We start from the raw sequence: 16,920 nt of genomic DNA, 5'->3' as shown, positions 1-16,920 counted from the left end.
GAGATGAGGAATAGTTCATCCACATATGGAGAGCCTCTCTCTTATCAGAAGGCTCCCAGCCATTATCAGAGCTTGGAAATGCTGCCATTTTGGATGACGCTCACACTGCCCATACAATCTGAGGAATTTTGGGTATTGGGGGTGAGGGAAAGTAATTTTTTCAAGCTTCATCCCTGCTCTTAATTTTTCCAAGGAATTATGATGTGAATAGCATATTGTCAGGAACAGTTGGCTTGGTTCATATTTGCTCCCATTCACTTCAATGGGGGAAAGTGAGTGAGTAGTAATTAATATAAAACCAGCAAGAGAAAGGTAGGTGGCAGATCAAGTGCCATTGAAACAATATCCCAGTGCCGGCACCAAACCCTTTGTGGCAGGAGCAGGTGCAATGTGCCACATCAACCCCTCACAATATCCAGGAAAACAACCATGAACAGAAGGCTGGTGGGAGGATGATGTGGTTGGTTAGAGTGTTTCCATTCCCTAAGTTCTCCTCTTGCATCTCTGGCACCAAGGCATTGTACGGAGGAGTGGCCAAAAATGTACGACATTTTCTTTGCTGCCTCTCTCTGTAATAGCTGGGCCTAAGGACCCTTGGTTTCCTGACCCTACAGATAAATGGCTGTCTTAAGGAGATGAAGAAAAGTGTCATGATGGATGCAAAACTTCTCTATGTCTTGGCTCCTGTAATTGGGGCATCTTTGTATTAACTAAAACCCTGGTGTGTTGTGGTGATGGGAAGTCTGTGTGTTGCTTGCACAGAGGTTCGTTGCACCCCTCTCAAAGGACCCCCTTCGAAATATATACTGCTTGTCAGAGTGAAGAACATTTCCCTCATGTAAGATAGGTTGAACATGATGCGAGTCAAAAGTTAAGCCTTTTAAAGTCCCATTGATTGCAGTTGTAGAAGGGGGAACATATATGCTCAACTCTGCCATTGAAATCTATGGGATTTACAAGTGTTGATCTGTGCCTGAACGATGGCCAGCACCAAGAAATATATTTTGAATATGGCTCTTAATTCAGAAAGGACAAAAATCCAATGTCATCAATATGTAGTTTTCCCAGTGTTTATATTGCCCATCTATCCTGTTTTATGAGTTTATTACAGGTATCTGCAGTGACATACAAGGAATGGCTTTCCCATGTGTAGGTTTGCTTCTAGTTCTTGTACCTGTTAAAGTCATTTCAGTAATGACGAAGCAAGCCCCTAAGATAACAACCAGCTGTACTCTGTAGCAGTCGGTGTATATTCTGTTTCAGCGGGCCGTATGCACAAGGCTAAAGAGAAGGAATTAGAATGAATCCAAAGCCCATTTTAAGCTATTAAGATTTTATCCTGGGTGAGAACTTTTGAACTGGATATGATTGAAAAGAGACTCCAATTCCCTCAAACTGTAGGCTGTGGTAGGAACAAGCGAGCAAAGTGGGACCAATATGCTGCATTTTGCAGTGAGCCCAAAAGTTATTGTTCCTATAACTTTTATGACCCCTTTAACACACTCAGGGGGGCTGCTCCATCATTGGTTTTCAAGAGATCTGCATACAGAAATTCCATTAGTTTATGTCAATTACTTATTCAAAGCTCACCAAAGCTTTAAAAAATATGGATTGGTTCAGCAGCTGTGTTAAAATAAGCCTGTGCTGTATGATCCAGAGGAAAGATTGACCTGAAACAGCTGTAATGATGTAACCAAATGGAGAATTTGATTCTATGTGCTTCTGGGCCAACTCCTAAATATCCTTACTCATACTAAATTTGACCTGAATAACATCCCATTAAAAACTAAAATGAAGGAACCTAACCATCGTCCCATACATGCCAGGTTTTTTAATGCAAAACAGTTATTATTCTTAATTACTGGCCACAGAAAGTGCTCCTCTGCAAATCAATTAGTGTTAGGAAGTGTTCCCAGTCAGTTGGCATACGTGTGTGCCAGCTCCAGGCAATTATTAGGCACTTAGTAAAACAGTCTTACAAGCCCTAAGCAACAGAAACAGGCATGTCCTCTTAAACCATAGTTACTAAGGATTATAATAATGTGCCATCAAGTCAATTGCGACTTACTTATGGCAACCCTTTTCAAGGTTTTCCAAGTAGAGAATACTCAGAAGTGATTTCCTATTCCCTTCTTCTGGGAGCACATCTGAAACTGTGCAGCTTGACCAAGGCCACACAGGCTGGCTGTCGTTGCAGGAGGCGCAATAGGGAATCCAAGTCCCAACCGCTGTGACCGCAGCCAACTACAGTATCTAAAATCACTGAGCCAGCCAGCCAGCTTAGTGGTACATATATTCCAGCATTAGGGTCACTTAAGATTCTGCTAGCCCTGAAGTTCAGTTATTTTTAAAGACTAGGTGACTAATTAGCATAACATTTGGCATGGCCATTAGTATTTCAACCTTCAGTCTCCTATTTCCCAACATGATAAGCAACAGATGTGATACTGAATATAAGGATGATGGTATTGCTGCCCCACACTACTGCAAGGTGCCAAATGGGGAATGTTGTTTTTATTACTCTAAGGGATCATTTAGTTTTATTAAAGTTTAAATTGTAAGTCAACATGTATTTCCATTCAGCGGGTTGAAACTAGAGATGGGGATCTTCGTATTCGTATACGAATACCCCCGCACAGGTGGTGATAACAAGGGTCCGGCCCCCTGGGGCCAGACCGTCCACTCACAATTCTGCCATTGCCGCCGGCTCTGCGATCCTTCCCATCACTCCGGAGCTCGCGATTGGCTCACCACCCCTGGCAGGAGGCGGGACGACTAGCCTCCCAGCCAGGTCGAAGAGCAGCTGGCCAATCATGAGCTCCAGAGTGATGGGAAGGATCGCAGAGCCGGCGGCAACGGTGGAATTGTGAGTGGACGGTCTGGCTCCAGGGGGCCGGATCCTTGTTATTGCCTTGTGTGGGGGGGAGTATTTGTATATGAAGCAATTTCTAGTTGAAATGGTTACACATTTTCCTGCAATGGCATTTTGGTCTCCTCTGCCAAGGTTCATGTTCCACGAGCAAAGCACATTTTGCTCTGCATGAAAAATGCCCAGACTGAGTCGCTGGCATCTCTTACCAAAAAGATTGTAAATAGCATAATAGAGAAATAGCAGCAGCAGATCCCATTAGCCCAAGCCAACTTGGCCAAGGGGATTGCAGAATTCCACTAAATCTGGAGGGTCACTGACTCCCCATCTCTGCATCAGAGAATCAAATGATTATGATTTTTCTTTTAGCAAACCAGACTCCTCTAACCAAAGCAAATAAAAGTTAATTATTGATAAGCCTTTTGATTTAGGATATTTCACCATACTGGTGGGGTTTGAATGTATTTTTTTAAGCACCTGTGATTGCTGGAAATATTGCTGGAACAAGATGTGTTCTTCTCTCCCTCCATTTATTTATTTATTTATTTGATTTATATACTGCCCATCTCACAGCCAAGGCCACTCTGGGCGGTTTAGAACAAGTAACACAAAACAACAAAGCAGCAAAATAGCAAATAACAACATCAGTACATTAGGGGCGCAAATCAAAAGTCATAAAGTGAACAAAGGGATGGAAAAATATTAGAGAGGTGGTATCCTTCTGAAAATGAATGGTAGATCCAATTTCACTTGGATGTTTTCTTGCCCATGGGAGAAATATTTTTTTTGGTTGCCCCCCAAAAGGCCTTAACACTGGCGTGTTAGCATTACACAACATTATTTTAATGTAATAGTTCCTTGATTAAAAGATCGATTCATTACCTGAAACTCTTCCTTTTGTTGGTGCCATTGATGAATAAAAATATTTCGGCAATCTTTGCATTTTTAAGAATTTTCTTCCATTTGCATTATGTCAGTGTTTCCTCTAAGGTGTGCATACATGCAGAGCTCAATCAGTGTCATGCAGTATCAGCTAGGGACTGGGACTTGTTTACTGCCCCCTGTGAGCAGACAGGCAAGAGATGACAGAAGGGAACATTGCTGACACGTATTACAAATCAGCACTAAATTAAATAAGCACAGATAGATGATGATGATGATGATGATGATGATGATGATGATGATGATGATAATAAAAACTTTGAATAAAAAATCAGCATTATTTAAGTGCTGATTTTTTAAATCTGTGTTTTCTAATATGTGATAACACAGTTTACTAAGAATAACTCTTGCAATGCCCAATAACAGGCTGTGCCATTAAGAGTTTTTTAAGCTAATGTGTACTAGCAAAAATGATCTTACACATTAACCAAAGAGAGGGCTACGTGATTGGCAATATTGCAGATTATAGACTCCTCGAGCCAGCATAAAATTCTAATCCTGAAAAGTGACTTTTCTAAGTATATATATGGTAAAAATAATCATGTGGTCCTGCTAACGAATATGAACAAGATCCAGAGGATCACATGCAGTGTTTTATACATGCATCTGAGCTGCTCAGGCTACCCATTCTTGTCACATTAAAAAAAATCCATTTTAAATGATAAAAGTCCATTTTGCACATTAGAGGACTGCCCCAGGTATCATTTAATGTGACCTAGGGAGCTGCAGTAGGAAAGATAAATTACCAGCTTGTCCATGTCTTAATGGAAATGCATTCGCTACACAGAAGATCATCATTAAATCAAGCCTGCTTACTTATACAAAATTAAGATTAAATTCAATATTTTCCTTTTTGATAAGAACAGAATATGCTTGATTTCTGTAAAATTTAACTGTGTTTTTAACTTTTGCCTCTGTTCAGGGGCTATATTTTATCAGGAATTCAAGGGTGGAGATTTGCTGAGTGATTTCATGTTTGTCTTTGGGTGAGTATACTCTTTGAAAAGGCTGTTCTGAGGTATGTGTGCCGATACAGCCATGTTAAGGAAGCACAAGAGTTCAAACAGTATTGTGTGCAAGCCAATCTTTGGCTACATTAAGGTAATTTATATTTGTCTTTGTGGCTATCATTCCATGTGTTCTGGAAGGACAGAACCAAAGAAGGTGTCTTAACCTGAGGTGTGATCTGCTAGAGACCTCTATTAATTGGATTCAAAACAGTAGTTTAGAATACGAGTCATGTGGAGATGATTAATAATGCAGAAGAGAAAGCACTGTCTCTGTAACACAATTGTGATTGCAAGAGGCTCCCTTACCATAGAGCATTGCTCCTATGACCTTTTTCCCTCCAGAAACTCATGCACACCAAGCCCTAGAATCAGAGCCCAAAGACACAGCTAGGAGGGGTTCGATAGAATTTCACAGGTAGCTTCCAGAATAGATAAACAAAGCAGGCAAAATAAAATTTCCAAATGCAAAGTTGATCTAGCTTTATATTTGAATTATGGGCCTTGACTTTCTTACCTTCTGTGATGGCTATTGGGTGAAGTGGTTCATGACCAGGCAGGGGGCCTCAACCCCCCAATTTTTGATGTTGAGGCACCAGCACCTCCTCAGTCCACAAATGGCCGTGGCTACTGGCTTTAGAAACCTGATGGGAAGATTGTGGGAACGGAGATGAAGAACCTAGATTTTATTAAGGGACTCCCTATATTTCCTTCCCCTGTTACTTGAAATAGATCTAAGACATGTGAGATGAGGTGTGTTATTTGCTCTTCCCATGGGTTCCAATCTCGAGGTTTTAGTATAAAGGCCTGGCTTCCCTCTTATCAAGGTAATACCAGAAGAGGTTATAATAATGTGTCATCAAGTGGTTCTGCTGCCACTAACAGAGCAGAGGGAAATGGCTATTTTGGACTGCAATTCCTGAACTCCCCCATCCTGCATGGCCAGTAGCTATCTTGGCTGAGGTATTTTAGGAGTTTTAATTTTAAAGTTCAAGCTGTTTTTTTTTTTTTTCAAAAAAACTGCAATCAATGATGATGCATGACTTCATGGCTTGACCAATGCTCCCGCAGGTGTTTTCTGTCGTTTGTTGGCGTGTTTGTGACGACCAGGAACACAGGCAAAGAACGTTTGACGAGTTTTTACATTGACTACGGGCACATTCCTGGTAAGTCTAATCCTGGAAATATTTTTCCTGTCATCTCTTTTCACACAGCTGAAAAACATCCCTTAGTTGAATAGCTGAGCAGCAAAAACCACATCAGATACCTCTCCCACTCATTTTAAATAAAAATTGCTTTTCACTTAATTCCTTTTTCTATTTCCAGTTGGCTTTTTTTTAAAAAAAATCTTGAATTATTTCCATCCCATTGCCATAGTCTATCATAGCAAAACAAAGAAAGCTTTGTGGTGAGAAACCTTTTAAAAGCAAAATAATTAAACTTGTTAGATTTGATTTATCATTGTTGCTCCAAGCGTTTATGTTGTATTGTTGTTATTTTAATCCCACAGGGGAGAAGACGAGGAGTAAAATACAGCCAGATTCAAATAGCTTATCCTACGGCTCTTTATGTAAGGAAGGTGACTCTGTGAAGACTCAGAGCTAAGAGAAGAGAGCATCTTAAATTCCAGTTAACAAGAAAAATGTTCTATTTATTGGCTTTGTATTCAACACCACCCTTTTATCACATGTGCTCATTATGTGTCAAGTTATTTTACTCTGACGGCTCTTATGGTTATTTAATTCCCTTTCGGGGATCCCTTGGCTATCACAAATACACTGCAACCTAAGTCAGCTATTGTGCCTGAAAAAAGTGAACAGTCATTAAATGGACCTGGCTGTTTTCTTCGTGCAGTGGGCCTTTTTGTGGTCGCTTGCTTTTTCTGAAGCCAAGCAGGACTTGACTAGCGTGAGACAAACATATAGCTGGGTCATGTGCTGCTTGCCTTATGCAAAGAGTCTTTGTCTTCCATTCCAGTGGGATAGTGTGTTCAGGCCAATTCTTTCCTGATGCAACAACTGCAAGAACACACCTTTGGGTTGGCTTTAGGCTCATCCACACTTAGAGCAGACCCACTGAAAATGCTCCGGCAAGTTACTCATGGCTGAGTTAAGCCCCAGTTTTGTAGCATCATAGAGAACAACAAATTCGTCATGGCATGTCAGCTTGCATGCTCCCAGTCCACTTCATCAGATGCATCCTGCCAACTGTTAAACCTCAACCAGTGGGACAATATACCCCGGGGTGTTGTTGGGTTTGGTGGATTGTTACTATATTAAAGCGCTAGAAGACTTTTTGGCCTCAATTGTTAGTTAGAACAGACCCTCTGTGGGATTTACCTATGTGTTCATTCAGTACTCAGCAACTGATTTTATGGGATGTACTCAAGCTGGGACAAGCTATTGGATCTAAGTACAGTGGTGCCTCGCTTAACGACGATAATCCGTTCCAGGAAAATTGCAGTTAAGCGAAAACATCGTAAAACGAAATTAAAAACCCCATTGAAACGCATTGAAACCCGTTCAATGCGTTCCAGTGTCGTAAAACCTCACAGTCCAGCGAAGATCCTCCATACGGCGGCCTTTTTCACTGCCTGTATAGCAAGGAATCCGTCCCTAAACACAGCAAGGAGCCATTTTAAGCAGCCGGTGGCCATTTTGAAACCGCTGATCAGCTATTTAAAAACAATCATTTTGTGAAAAATCGGTTCCTGAAGCAGGGAAATGATCATCGCAAAGTGAAAAAACCCTATTTAGACCATCGTTTTGCGATCACAATTGCGATCACAAAAAGATTGTTGTACAGCAATTTCGTTGTAATGCAGGGCAATCGTTAAGCGAGGCACCACTGTATTTTTTTTCTGTAACAAACACAACTTCATTTAATTAAGTTGCTTTAATAGGACTACTCCAAGCATGATGAAGTGTTTATCCAAACCCCTGGTATTTACTCTGAAATAATTATCCTTCCCGGATCCCTCTATTCACAGCATCCCAGCATTTCTTAGTAATCTCCCATGTGAAAAGTTAATCAACCTTGCAGGATGTCTTCCATAAGGAGAAGCTTGAGAACTCTTGCAAACCTTTGCAGGGTACAACTACTCTCCTTTTCCTTCCACTCATGGTTTGCTGAATCCAAAATGATGTCCAGCAAGTAAAGGAAATAAGAAACTTTTATTAATTATCTTCTGATGACAACAAAACCTGAAGACGTTTCCTCTGTTATGAGGAAACATACACAGATTCACTGTGGGATTTATTGTGGGAACAAAGAACAGGTCAACTCTGTTAGGCCTTTGTTCTGATGTAGTGTGGCTCTTATGATTTCTCTCACTCACAAACATACAGTGGATTATCAGCGGCAGTACCCCAACTGTCTATCTGATGATGTAGGGACGGTGTGTGAGCACCAAACACATTGTGACCTGGGCATTGTTTCTTGAGCTTTACCCTATGATCCATATATAGAGAAAAGCTTTGTGGTACAGTGGTTAAACTGCAGTACTGCAATCAAGACTATGCTCGTGGGTAACCAGCTTGTGATTGACTCAGCTTTCCGTCCTTCCAAGGTCAGAATACCCAACTTACTGGGAGTAATGTGTAGCTTGCACAATTAAATTGTAAACAACCCAGGGAGTGTTTTAAAACACTATGGGTGGTATATAAGCAGCACACTTTGCTTTTTTACTTTTGCCTACAAGAAGCGCTAAAGGGACTCTGACAGAGTTCAGAAAACACTTGCTAGGGGGAATCCTGTGAGTTGTAGTCCAAACAAAACTTTTTTGAGCTCTGGGTTCAGGATAGAGGAGGGACTGTTTAAATTACTTAAAATACTCACCCACCCCAAATATAGCTCACCTGTGCTTCAGATGCTAACCAGAATTCAGAATGTGTGCAAATGCATTTACTGCCTGCCAACAGACTTTGTACGGTACTTGTTCTTTTCGTACACGATCTATTTTAGCTTGCCATGTTGGAGAGTGCAAGCATATTTCTGCACATGCTGAGCCGTTTGAAGAAATCTGCTGTTCTGAGTGCCAGGTTTTGGTGGTGGTGATTTTTCGTTTTGATTCTGTACCGGTGGGTAACAACGCGCCTCATTAGAACATGAACTGGTAGGCATTTTGCTAGCCCCAGGTGGGCCAAAGCTGTAGTGGCAGCCACTAGCAGATTCCTTTTGGACAACTGATGTTTTTTCCAGAAATGGGGCTCTGCGATGGGAATACTGGCAAGGGAATATACAGATGTTGGAAGCTAAAACCCATACATTCAGCTTTTCCCCTTAATGGGACTTGGTAGAATTTAGGCAATCGTCATGTACTGCTTCATACACAGCATTAAAATTGCAACAGCTACATTGAGTTGTAGGCCAACTATTCGGTCATTAGTACCCTTATGTTCTCATGTTCTGACGATGTCAATATTTGTTTCTACAGCATTAAATATAACCTGGGATTACAGCTCTAGCTCTGTGAGTCAGATATTCTCTGCCCATTAGTATGATGTTTTACACCATCCTCAGGCTTACTGGCACGAACTCAGCTCCTTGCACTGGCATAATACGATGGGCTTGTCAGACGAGGGTGGGGGGGTTAACTTGGCATGCTGCTGTGCTTTTAACAGTAGCTTCATCTGCAAAAATCAAGTTTTCATGGCATGAAGGATAAGTATTATCACCTGCTAATGGCTGTGGATCAAGTTGCTATTAAAAGGAACAAGCACAGAGGCTTAGAGAAGAACTGGCAAACCTTAATACACACAAATTGGCATTTGCCCTTTGTCTCACCTTTTTGTTGGCTGATCTTCCCCTATGGAGGAGGAGGGAGAGGCACAGTGGTGAAAAATGAAACAAAAAGCTCATTGCTGTGCAAACAGCTGCTTCACAATCCTGCAGCCATTAACAGCAGTATGGAAAGTCCTCTCTATCCAGGCATTGTGCTTGCCTGGAGAGAAGAAATGCTAATCTAAATGTATTAATATTAATGGAAAAAAAAGAATCCTAAAAGATTTAGGAAAGTGTAATACTTATCTGTAGACACAGATTTATCAAACCTGGCTACGCATTACATATTTCATTGCATTTTACTAATACGAGCTTGTTAAGATTATGGTAGTAGTTAGATTTATAATCCACCTAATCATTATATAATGATACAGCTAAAGCACAGAAACATATTCAGGATCACCTTATTAAACCATGGCATAGATTTTAATCTGCTCTTCAATCCACATCAGTTGTCATACTTTCATGTTTATACTAATTATGTTGGTGCCTCGACTTACGAACGTCCCGACATACAACCATTTCTCATTACGACCAGCTCTGGCCGCAAAATTTGCTTCGATTTGCGGCCGGAGCTTCCACTTATGAACAGAAAAAGGCAGGGGGGAAAGACGGGGAATTCAAATTTCTAACCGTTGGTAGACAAAGAGGCTACTTCTTTGTAGCTCTTTTGCCCCAGCAGTTAGAGTGAGTATGATTGGAGGAGGCTTCGGTAAGGTAAGGTGCTACTTTCTACTTTTTTAAAACTGTTCTGGATGGGTTTTGCAGCATGGTTGATAGGATTATGTTTCTATGTTGTGATGGGTCTTGCAGGGTTTGTTTGCTTTTGGGTTTTTTTTTCCTTTCCATTTCCGATGGGTCTTGCAGGATTTGTTTGCCTTTTGCTTTGGTTTTTTCCCATTTCCGATGGGTCTTGCATGGTTTGTTTGTTTTCTGCTTTGCTTTTTTTGCATTTCTGAAAGGTCTTGCATGATTTGTTTGCTTTTCTTTTCTTTTCCCCTTCGGGCGGAACTGATTAATCATGTTTCTGATGGGTCTTGCAGTGTTTTGTGGGTTTTTTGGTGATTTTTTTCCTTCAGCCGGAATGGATAATTGCATTTCAGTGCATTCCTATGGGAAATGGTGCTTTGGCTTACGACCATTTCAAGTTACGGTCGGATTTCCAGAACCAATTAAGTTTGTAAGTCAAGGCACCACTGTACACTTATATATTGTGGGGGAAATAAAGCTGTGATACTATATGAACGGTCTGAACAAAGAGATTTGGATGGTAACATGCCTGTATAAGGAGTTCCAGATCACCCCACAAGCCCCAACAGCAGTCAATCTCCATCCTGGACAAGCGTTGTCCATAGGAGAAACAGGCAACATGCATGTGGCATTATATTTGCTGCATAAAATGGCACCCAATGAGTTTTCTTAATGAATATACATGCTGTTTCAAAAGCCACAGAGGGATCCAGGAAGTCTTACTTGAGCACTTATGGTTTCAGTTCCTTGTCTTTCTCTTTGATGTCTCTAACAACATCTGGAGGACCACACTTTGCTGATGCTTACCACCGTTGTTCTTCAATGTCCAGGTCAGATTTTTCTGTTTTAAAAATTGTCAGATTATTGCCTTGGTTAAAGAGGCTGATGCTACTCCTTCTGGAGTTACAGCCTCCAATTGGCACAGCCAGACAACTCCCCATTAAATATAATAGACAGGTGGTCAAAGGCTGAAGTCTTCGAGCAGCTGAGTAAGAACTTTGTCCACATTCTGAGGTCTCAGCAACTGAAAAGTCATCAACGCAACAGGATCAAACAGACTCCTTTCCATACTTTGACTAAGTGTTGAAGTTTTGAGTCGTGGCAACTGCAAGACTAGAACATACTGCCAAAGCTACAACCAATAGAAGGCTGAGAACCTGGGTATAAGCATTCCTTATCGCTATCAATCTCTTTTTAGGAGCAGATGTATGTTGTAGGTTGGATTTTGCTTGCACCTATCCCTGGGAGCAGGAGGTTGAACTTAGTCATTTACATACAGAGATGCACAAACCAGCTGCCAGTCATATGCATGAGTTTACGTACAGGCAAATGCAGCTAGATTGGGGCCTTAAAGTGTGCTGCTTATATGCTACCCTAGAGTGTTTAAAGCTCTGGGCAGTTTATGGTTTATTCAGGTTACCACCACCCCCCCCCCCCCCGAGCTGTGCACTCAGTTTACTGATCTTGGAAGGATGGAAGGCAGAGTCAACCTTGAGCTTGCTTACATGAGCCAATTGGGATCAAACTCAGGTCATAAGCAGAGTTTTGGCTGCAGTACTGCAGATTAATCACTGCACCACGAGACTCAGAAACTGATGGTTCTAAGCATACATTAAATTTCAGAGAAACCAGTGGAAAACTTTAGTGTCATATGTATTCCTGATTGCATTGCAAGTCATTTGATTTAGAAAACTGGTGATTCAGCAGCTGAACCTCTTCTTTCGGTTAAATGTCCAGCAGATCTTCTCTGCTCTTGTGGTGCCTTCATTAGCATGTGTACCACAAGCAGCCTATACAGTGGTTGCTCAATGAATGGGGTGACTCACCGCCTGATGGCTATTATGTGACCAAGACCTCTTCCAGTGAACCAGGGTTACTGATGTTTTCCACACATAATATGAAAAATATCCTTCCACCAAATCGAGTGAGCTATAGCACATCTGCTGGAACTTGGCTCTCGTTCCTTTAAGCATTACACATGCCCTTTGGTAAAGCAAACCACCTGTTGCCTGTGCACAATTTAGCCCCAAGCGCTGGAAATGTTTCTCTGAGGAGGAAATCCATCCAAACCACTGATGGGGAGTGACAACCTTGGCATTCTTTTCCACTCCATTTGCTGGTGTGCCATTTATTGTACTCTCCACAGAGCGCTGTGCTCTTTAGCCTAGTTTTTGCCCCTGTAACAAAAACAAAAAAGGGGCTCGTGTGATGCCAAAAAGCAAACAGAGTCTGTGTTTCCCATTTATTAAATGTGCTCAAATCCCAAGTGGGACCGAAATTCCCTGCTCTACCAAGTCACAATTTCAGAGCCTACGAAAATACATGGTAAATAAGAAGAGGGCAAAATGGTGACAGAAGAGCGGGAACACCTCACACTTTGCAACCCGATACCGTTAAATAAGCTGCTCTGCTAATCTATCCTGAGTTTTGCTTCTGGTCTGGAGCCAAAATTTTACTTGCAGTAAAATATTTTATTTTTAGAAACATAAGCTAATCAGTAAGAATGTGCCAGAAGTCCGTCTTAGGCCAGATCTTTTGAGGCGGAGTAAAGTTACTTTGCCGAGCTGGGGTTTCTTTTCACCTGATTTGGTGAAAAGTCTGGGAATGACAGCACACCTTCTGATGTTTTGCTCTCGGTCATTCTAATCCTGCACTTCACTAATAATGATGTGCCCTTCTTTCTGGATCTCTCCAATTTAGGAGGTTAAAACAGAAGAGTAGAAAATAAAAATACAATTTCTGGTTTACAGGACAAGCTCGCTTCTGTCCTACTGTGATGGGGGAGTTAAGAGACGTGAATTTCCTGAATTTCTTTTAAAAATAAATGTTGAGAACCTATGGCTTGATTGAAAGCCATGTGTAGCCCAAAACTAAGTTCATACAGTCTGTAAGGTCGGCAAGAGTCTTGCAGGTGAAAGGACAATTACCCTTTTCTCCCTCCATCATGCGCACAACATCAAGCATGATGTAGGCAGCAAGACCCACAGAATGTCTGGTTCTGGGCTTTAGGAATAGGTATACTGTACAAAGAATGGGTAACCACATGTGCATGTGGTTAAAACAAATCTTATTTGAACAGGAAGAGCAGTAGAAGAGGTTGGCAAACCATGCTGGTTTCTCTATTACAGATATTGTTTCTGAGCTCCTAATATGCATTCAGTTCTCTAAACACACTAACAATTGGTATTTTTCACCAGGTGCATCGGGATAGAGCTAGACATGATACCACCACATTGGCCCCAATACTCTTGTGTAGCTATGCAAGTGATGCAACTTTAATTACCCTAAGTTAAGAAATAACCATAGACAGTATCAGTTGCATGATGAGTCATATGACTCAGTATGCAACTGATAATATGTCTATAGTGATTTCCTAAATTGGAGCAATTTGCCTCTGTTTATGCTATACTTGTGAAACTTGGTCTGATGTCTCTTACAGTGCTACCCATGCCTATGACACACAGTGGAACGCGGAAAACTCAGCATGCAGAGGAGGATATTGGTAGGTTTTCATTTGTGTATGCTCCTTGCTCTTGAGAACAGAACTCATCCAGCTTTTCTGCTAGAAGGAGAACAAATAATGTCTGTGCCTGAATGGGAGTGATGGGTGACACATGCCCAGAGAAGCACTCAGTATCTTTCCAGGGATTGGAAATTTAATTTTTTGGATCATGTTGGCTTGGGGATTCTGGGAATGATAATTCCAAAAAAGAAACTTCAAAATTCTGCACCTCCCTTCCACTATGAATATTTCATCACCTCTTCTGCTTTAAAAGAAAGTTAGCAGAAGCTATAACAACTGGATTACAAAGATACATTTTGCCACTACATTGATAAATTTAGGTCTCAGAAGCCTGGAAAAAGATAATGGATATATTCGCAGCCCATACCAGGTCAGATGACAAGCCAATTGACATAGGTTTTACCTTATTAGGTGCTAGAGATGGGGATATTCGTATACAAATACGAATATCCCTGAGCAGTTGGAGTTAACGAGGGTCTGGCCCCTGGGACCAGACTGTCCATTCACACATCTGCCACTGGCCCTGCTCATCCTTCCAATCGCTCCTGAGCACCATTCTCTTCCCAGTCGTCTAGCCACTCCTGGCAGAGGGAGGGATGATGACTCTCCCTGCAAGGCTGCCGAATGGCTAGCCGAGCCATGCTCCAGAGCAATTGGAAAGAAGAGAGGGGCTGCCATTGTCACTGGATGTGAGAGTGGATGGTCCAGCCCCAGGAGCTGGACCCTCGTTAACTCCATCTGCGTGGGGAAATTCATATTTGTATAAAAATACGAATGCCCCCATATGTATTAGGCCCCAATAATCATTAAAACTAATTTATCCTTAAGATATGTATAGCAACAATGCTGTGTATGCAAACTACATGTACCAAAATTGCTTTGTCAAACACAATATCATTAAAGGACCACATGCACCTTCCAGATACAGTACTTTACTGCAAGTGTCATCTCTCTTTTTTTGGTAACCTTTTACATCTCTAGTTTTTGATAAGAAAATTGTGTGGTGTTTTAAAAGTATATTTGTGATTCAGTTGCTGTCTGGTGACTGAGAAGGAATGTGCAGATTTCCACTGGAGAAGATTGCTCCATAACAGTTAGGATAATCAGCATCATTAAGCAGCTTTAAATGCTATTATTAACAATAAGGAAGCAGAGGAACACACAAGGCAGAATAAGTAATACTTGCTTTGAATAGAGAACCTTGGTAATTAGTACAGATTTTAAAGACCCTTAACAGCTAGCGAATCTGAATGCAAGGAACTAGTAATGTTCTTGCGTTATTTTAATGTATCAATGTTATGTTGTAAGCCGCCCAGAATGGTACAATATACCAGATGGGCGGGATATAAATCGAATAAATAAAATAAATAATAAATAGTAATACTGAAACGGTTTTTATGCTGGTCTGGAAATGACAGAACATCTTGCAATGTTTGCTCTTGGTCATTCTGATTCTGTACTTCATTGATAATGTTCAGCTCAATCTATAAAAGCACTGTAAACATAGTTTTTTTTTTCTTAAACCCGCACCACCACAGTACTGAAGTCCTTTGAGATGATGACTTTCTCTCCAGTGCAATAAGAAGGAACCCAAATTAAGAGTTCCTTCCAAATCCATTCCCTCCAAATCCTCCCTTTGGAACTGGAGTAGGGGTCCAGCTGCTAGAACATGTATCACCTTCACTGGTTATAAACCCAACTACCTCTTAGTGGCAGTTTGTTGCTTCATTTCCAAAACAGATCTATCTACATATGCTAAAAGGCACAACAGGGACAACCAAGTATTTTTAATGCTTTTGCTTTAAAATTTATGACCAAGGTTACAGTACAACTTTTCCCTGGCTGCTTGGAGCAATAAAAGTGGCTTTCCAATGTGATCTGTTTGTCTGTTTGCTCCATCTACGATATTATTCCAACAATGTAACCACAGGCAGTAATGATGCATTTTGTTAATAAAAGAGAACCAAATGGAGATATTTTTATAAGATAAAATATGGCATACAATTAAATTTCCCTATCTAAATAAAAAACAAACTTCTGCTTTCCTAACAGGGGGCTTATATCAAATCTAATCTTTAAAAAAGAAGCCATTCCTGACCTTTGAGATTTTGAAGTATACATGTTTTTAAGGCTTACGCAGCCATAAATAAGTAATTTGCATATTCCCCAGCAAGATACAGACAAGCATCTACATTAGGAAGCAACGGCCTTCTTAGCATGCAGATATCCTGATGGGACTGCTGAGATGTAACTATTTGCATATAGACATCTTTCAGCAGGGTTTGCTTCCATTTAACATCATCAGTTTCCAAATAAAATTAGCTCCTATCTTGGCAATCCAAGTTTCCCAAGAAATGTATCACTCCTTTTCTTTCTGCTCTGGGTTGCAACATGCCGTTGCTTAAGAAGAAAAGCATGATTGTGGCTCTTCAGTTCCCTGACCTCCTTGCTTCTTGCTGATCTTGCAAGCCTCTAAGACAGTGGTGTCGAACTGTGGCCCTCCAGATGTTCTTGGCCTTCAACTCCCAGAAGCCTTCACCACCACCTCTGCTGGCCAGGATTTCTGGGAGTTGAAGGCCAAGAACATCTGGAGGGCCACAGTTCGACACCACTGCTCTAAGACAAGGTATACTCGTTAGTCAGATCTCATGGGTTTAACTAGTAAAGATGCATTCTGGCACATAACCTCTAGAGCAGGTCTCTTTGGTTTTCCAGATATTTCAGACTCCTAGAAGTCCCAACCAACATGAACATAACAGCCATGTTGTATCATGCAACAGGGCTTTCTACTCCAACCATCCATTCATTCAATAACCAACAAGATAGCTATGGGAAGCCTGCTAGTCAGATGAGGGTGCAACTACACTCTCTGTCCTCCATTCTCCAATATCTTACATACAGACACATACTGCTTCTGATACTGGAGATGATATATAGCCATCCTGACTGGTTGCCATGGATGGTCTTATCCTCAATTAATGTATCTAGTCCACTTTTAAAGCCATTTGAGTTGGCAGCCATCATTGAATAGTGGAAGTGCATTTCAC

General features: G+C 41.2%; 1 protein-coding gene across 2 annotated transcripts in view; it reads left to right on the top strand.

Annotated features, from left to right (window-relative positions):
- The window catches only part of NIPAL2 (NIPA like domain containing 2), a 50,900-nt gene extending 44,239 nt beyond the window's left edge, over positions 1–6,661 (top strand). For both annotated transcript variants that reach the window (XM_020785393.3, XM_078393608.1), the window contains exons 9-11: positions 4,734–4,797; positions 5,890–5,984; positions 6,329–6,661. In XM_020785393.3, the coding sequence (XP_020641052.3) occupies positions 4,734–4,797; positions 5,890–5,984; positions 6,329–6,423 (254 nt within the window). In that variant the 3' untranslated portion in view covers positions 6,424–6,661. The remainder of the gene's footprint in view (positions 1–4,733; positions 4,798–5,889; positions 5,985–6,328) is intronic.
- Positions 6,662–16,920: the final 10,259 nt, after the last annotated feature.

This window comes from Pogona vitticeps, chromosome 4 (assembly GCF_051106095.1).
Source record: "Pogona vitticeps strain Pit_001003342236 chromosome 4, PviZW2.1, whole genome shotgun sequence".
Taxonomy (NCBI): Eukaryota; Metazoa; Chordata; class Lepidosauria; order Squamata; family Agamidae; genus Pogona; species Pogona vitticeps.
Note: the sequence above shows the minus strand (reverse complement) of the source record. Positions and strands in the feature narration are given on the sequence as shown.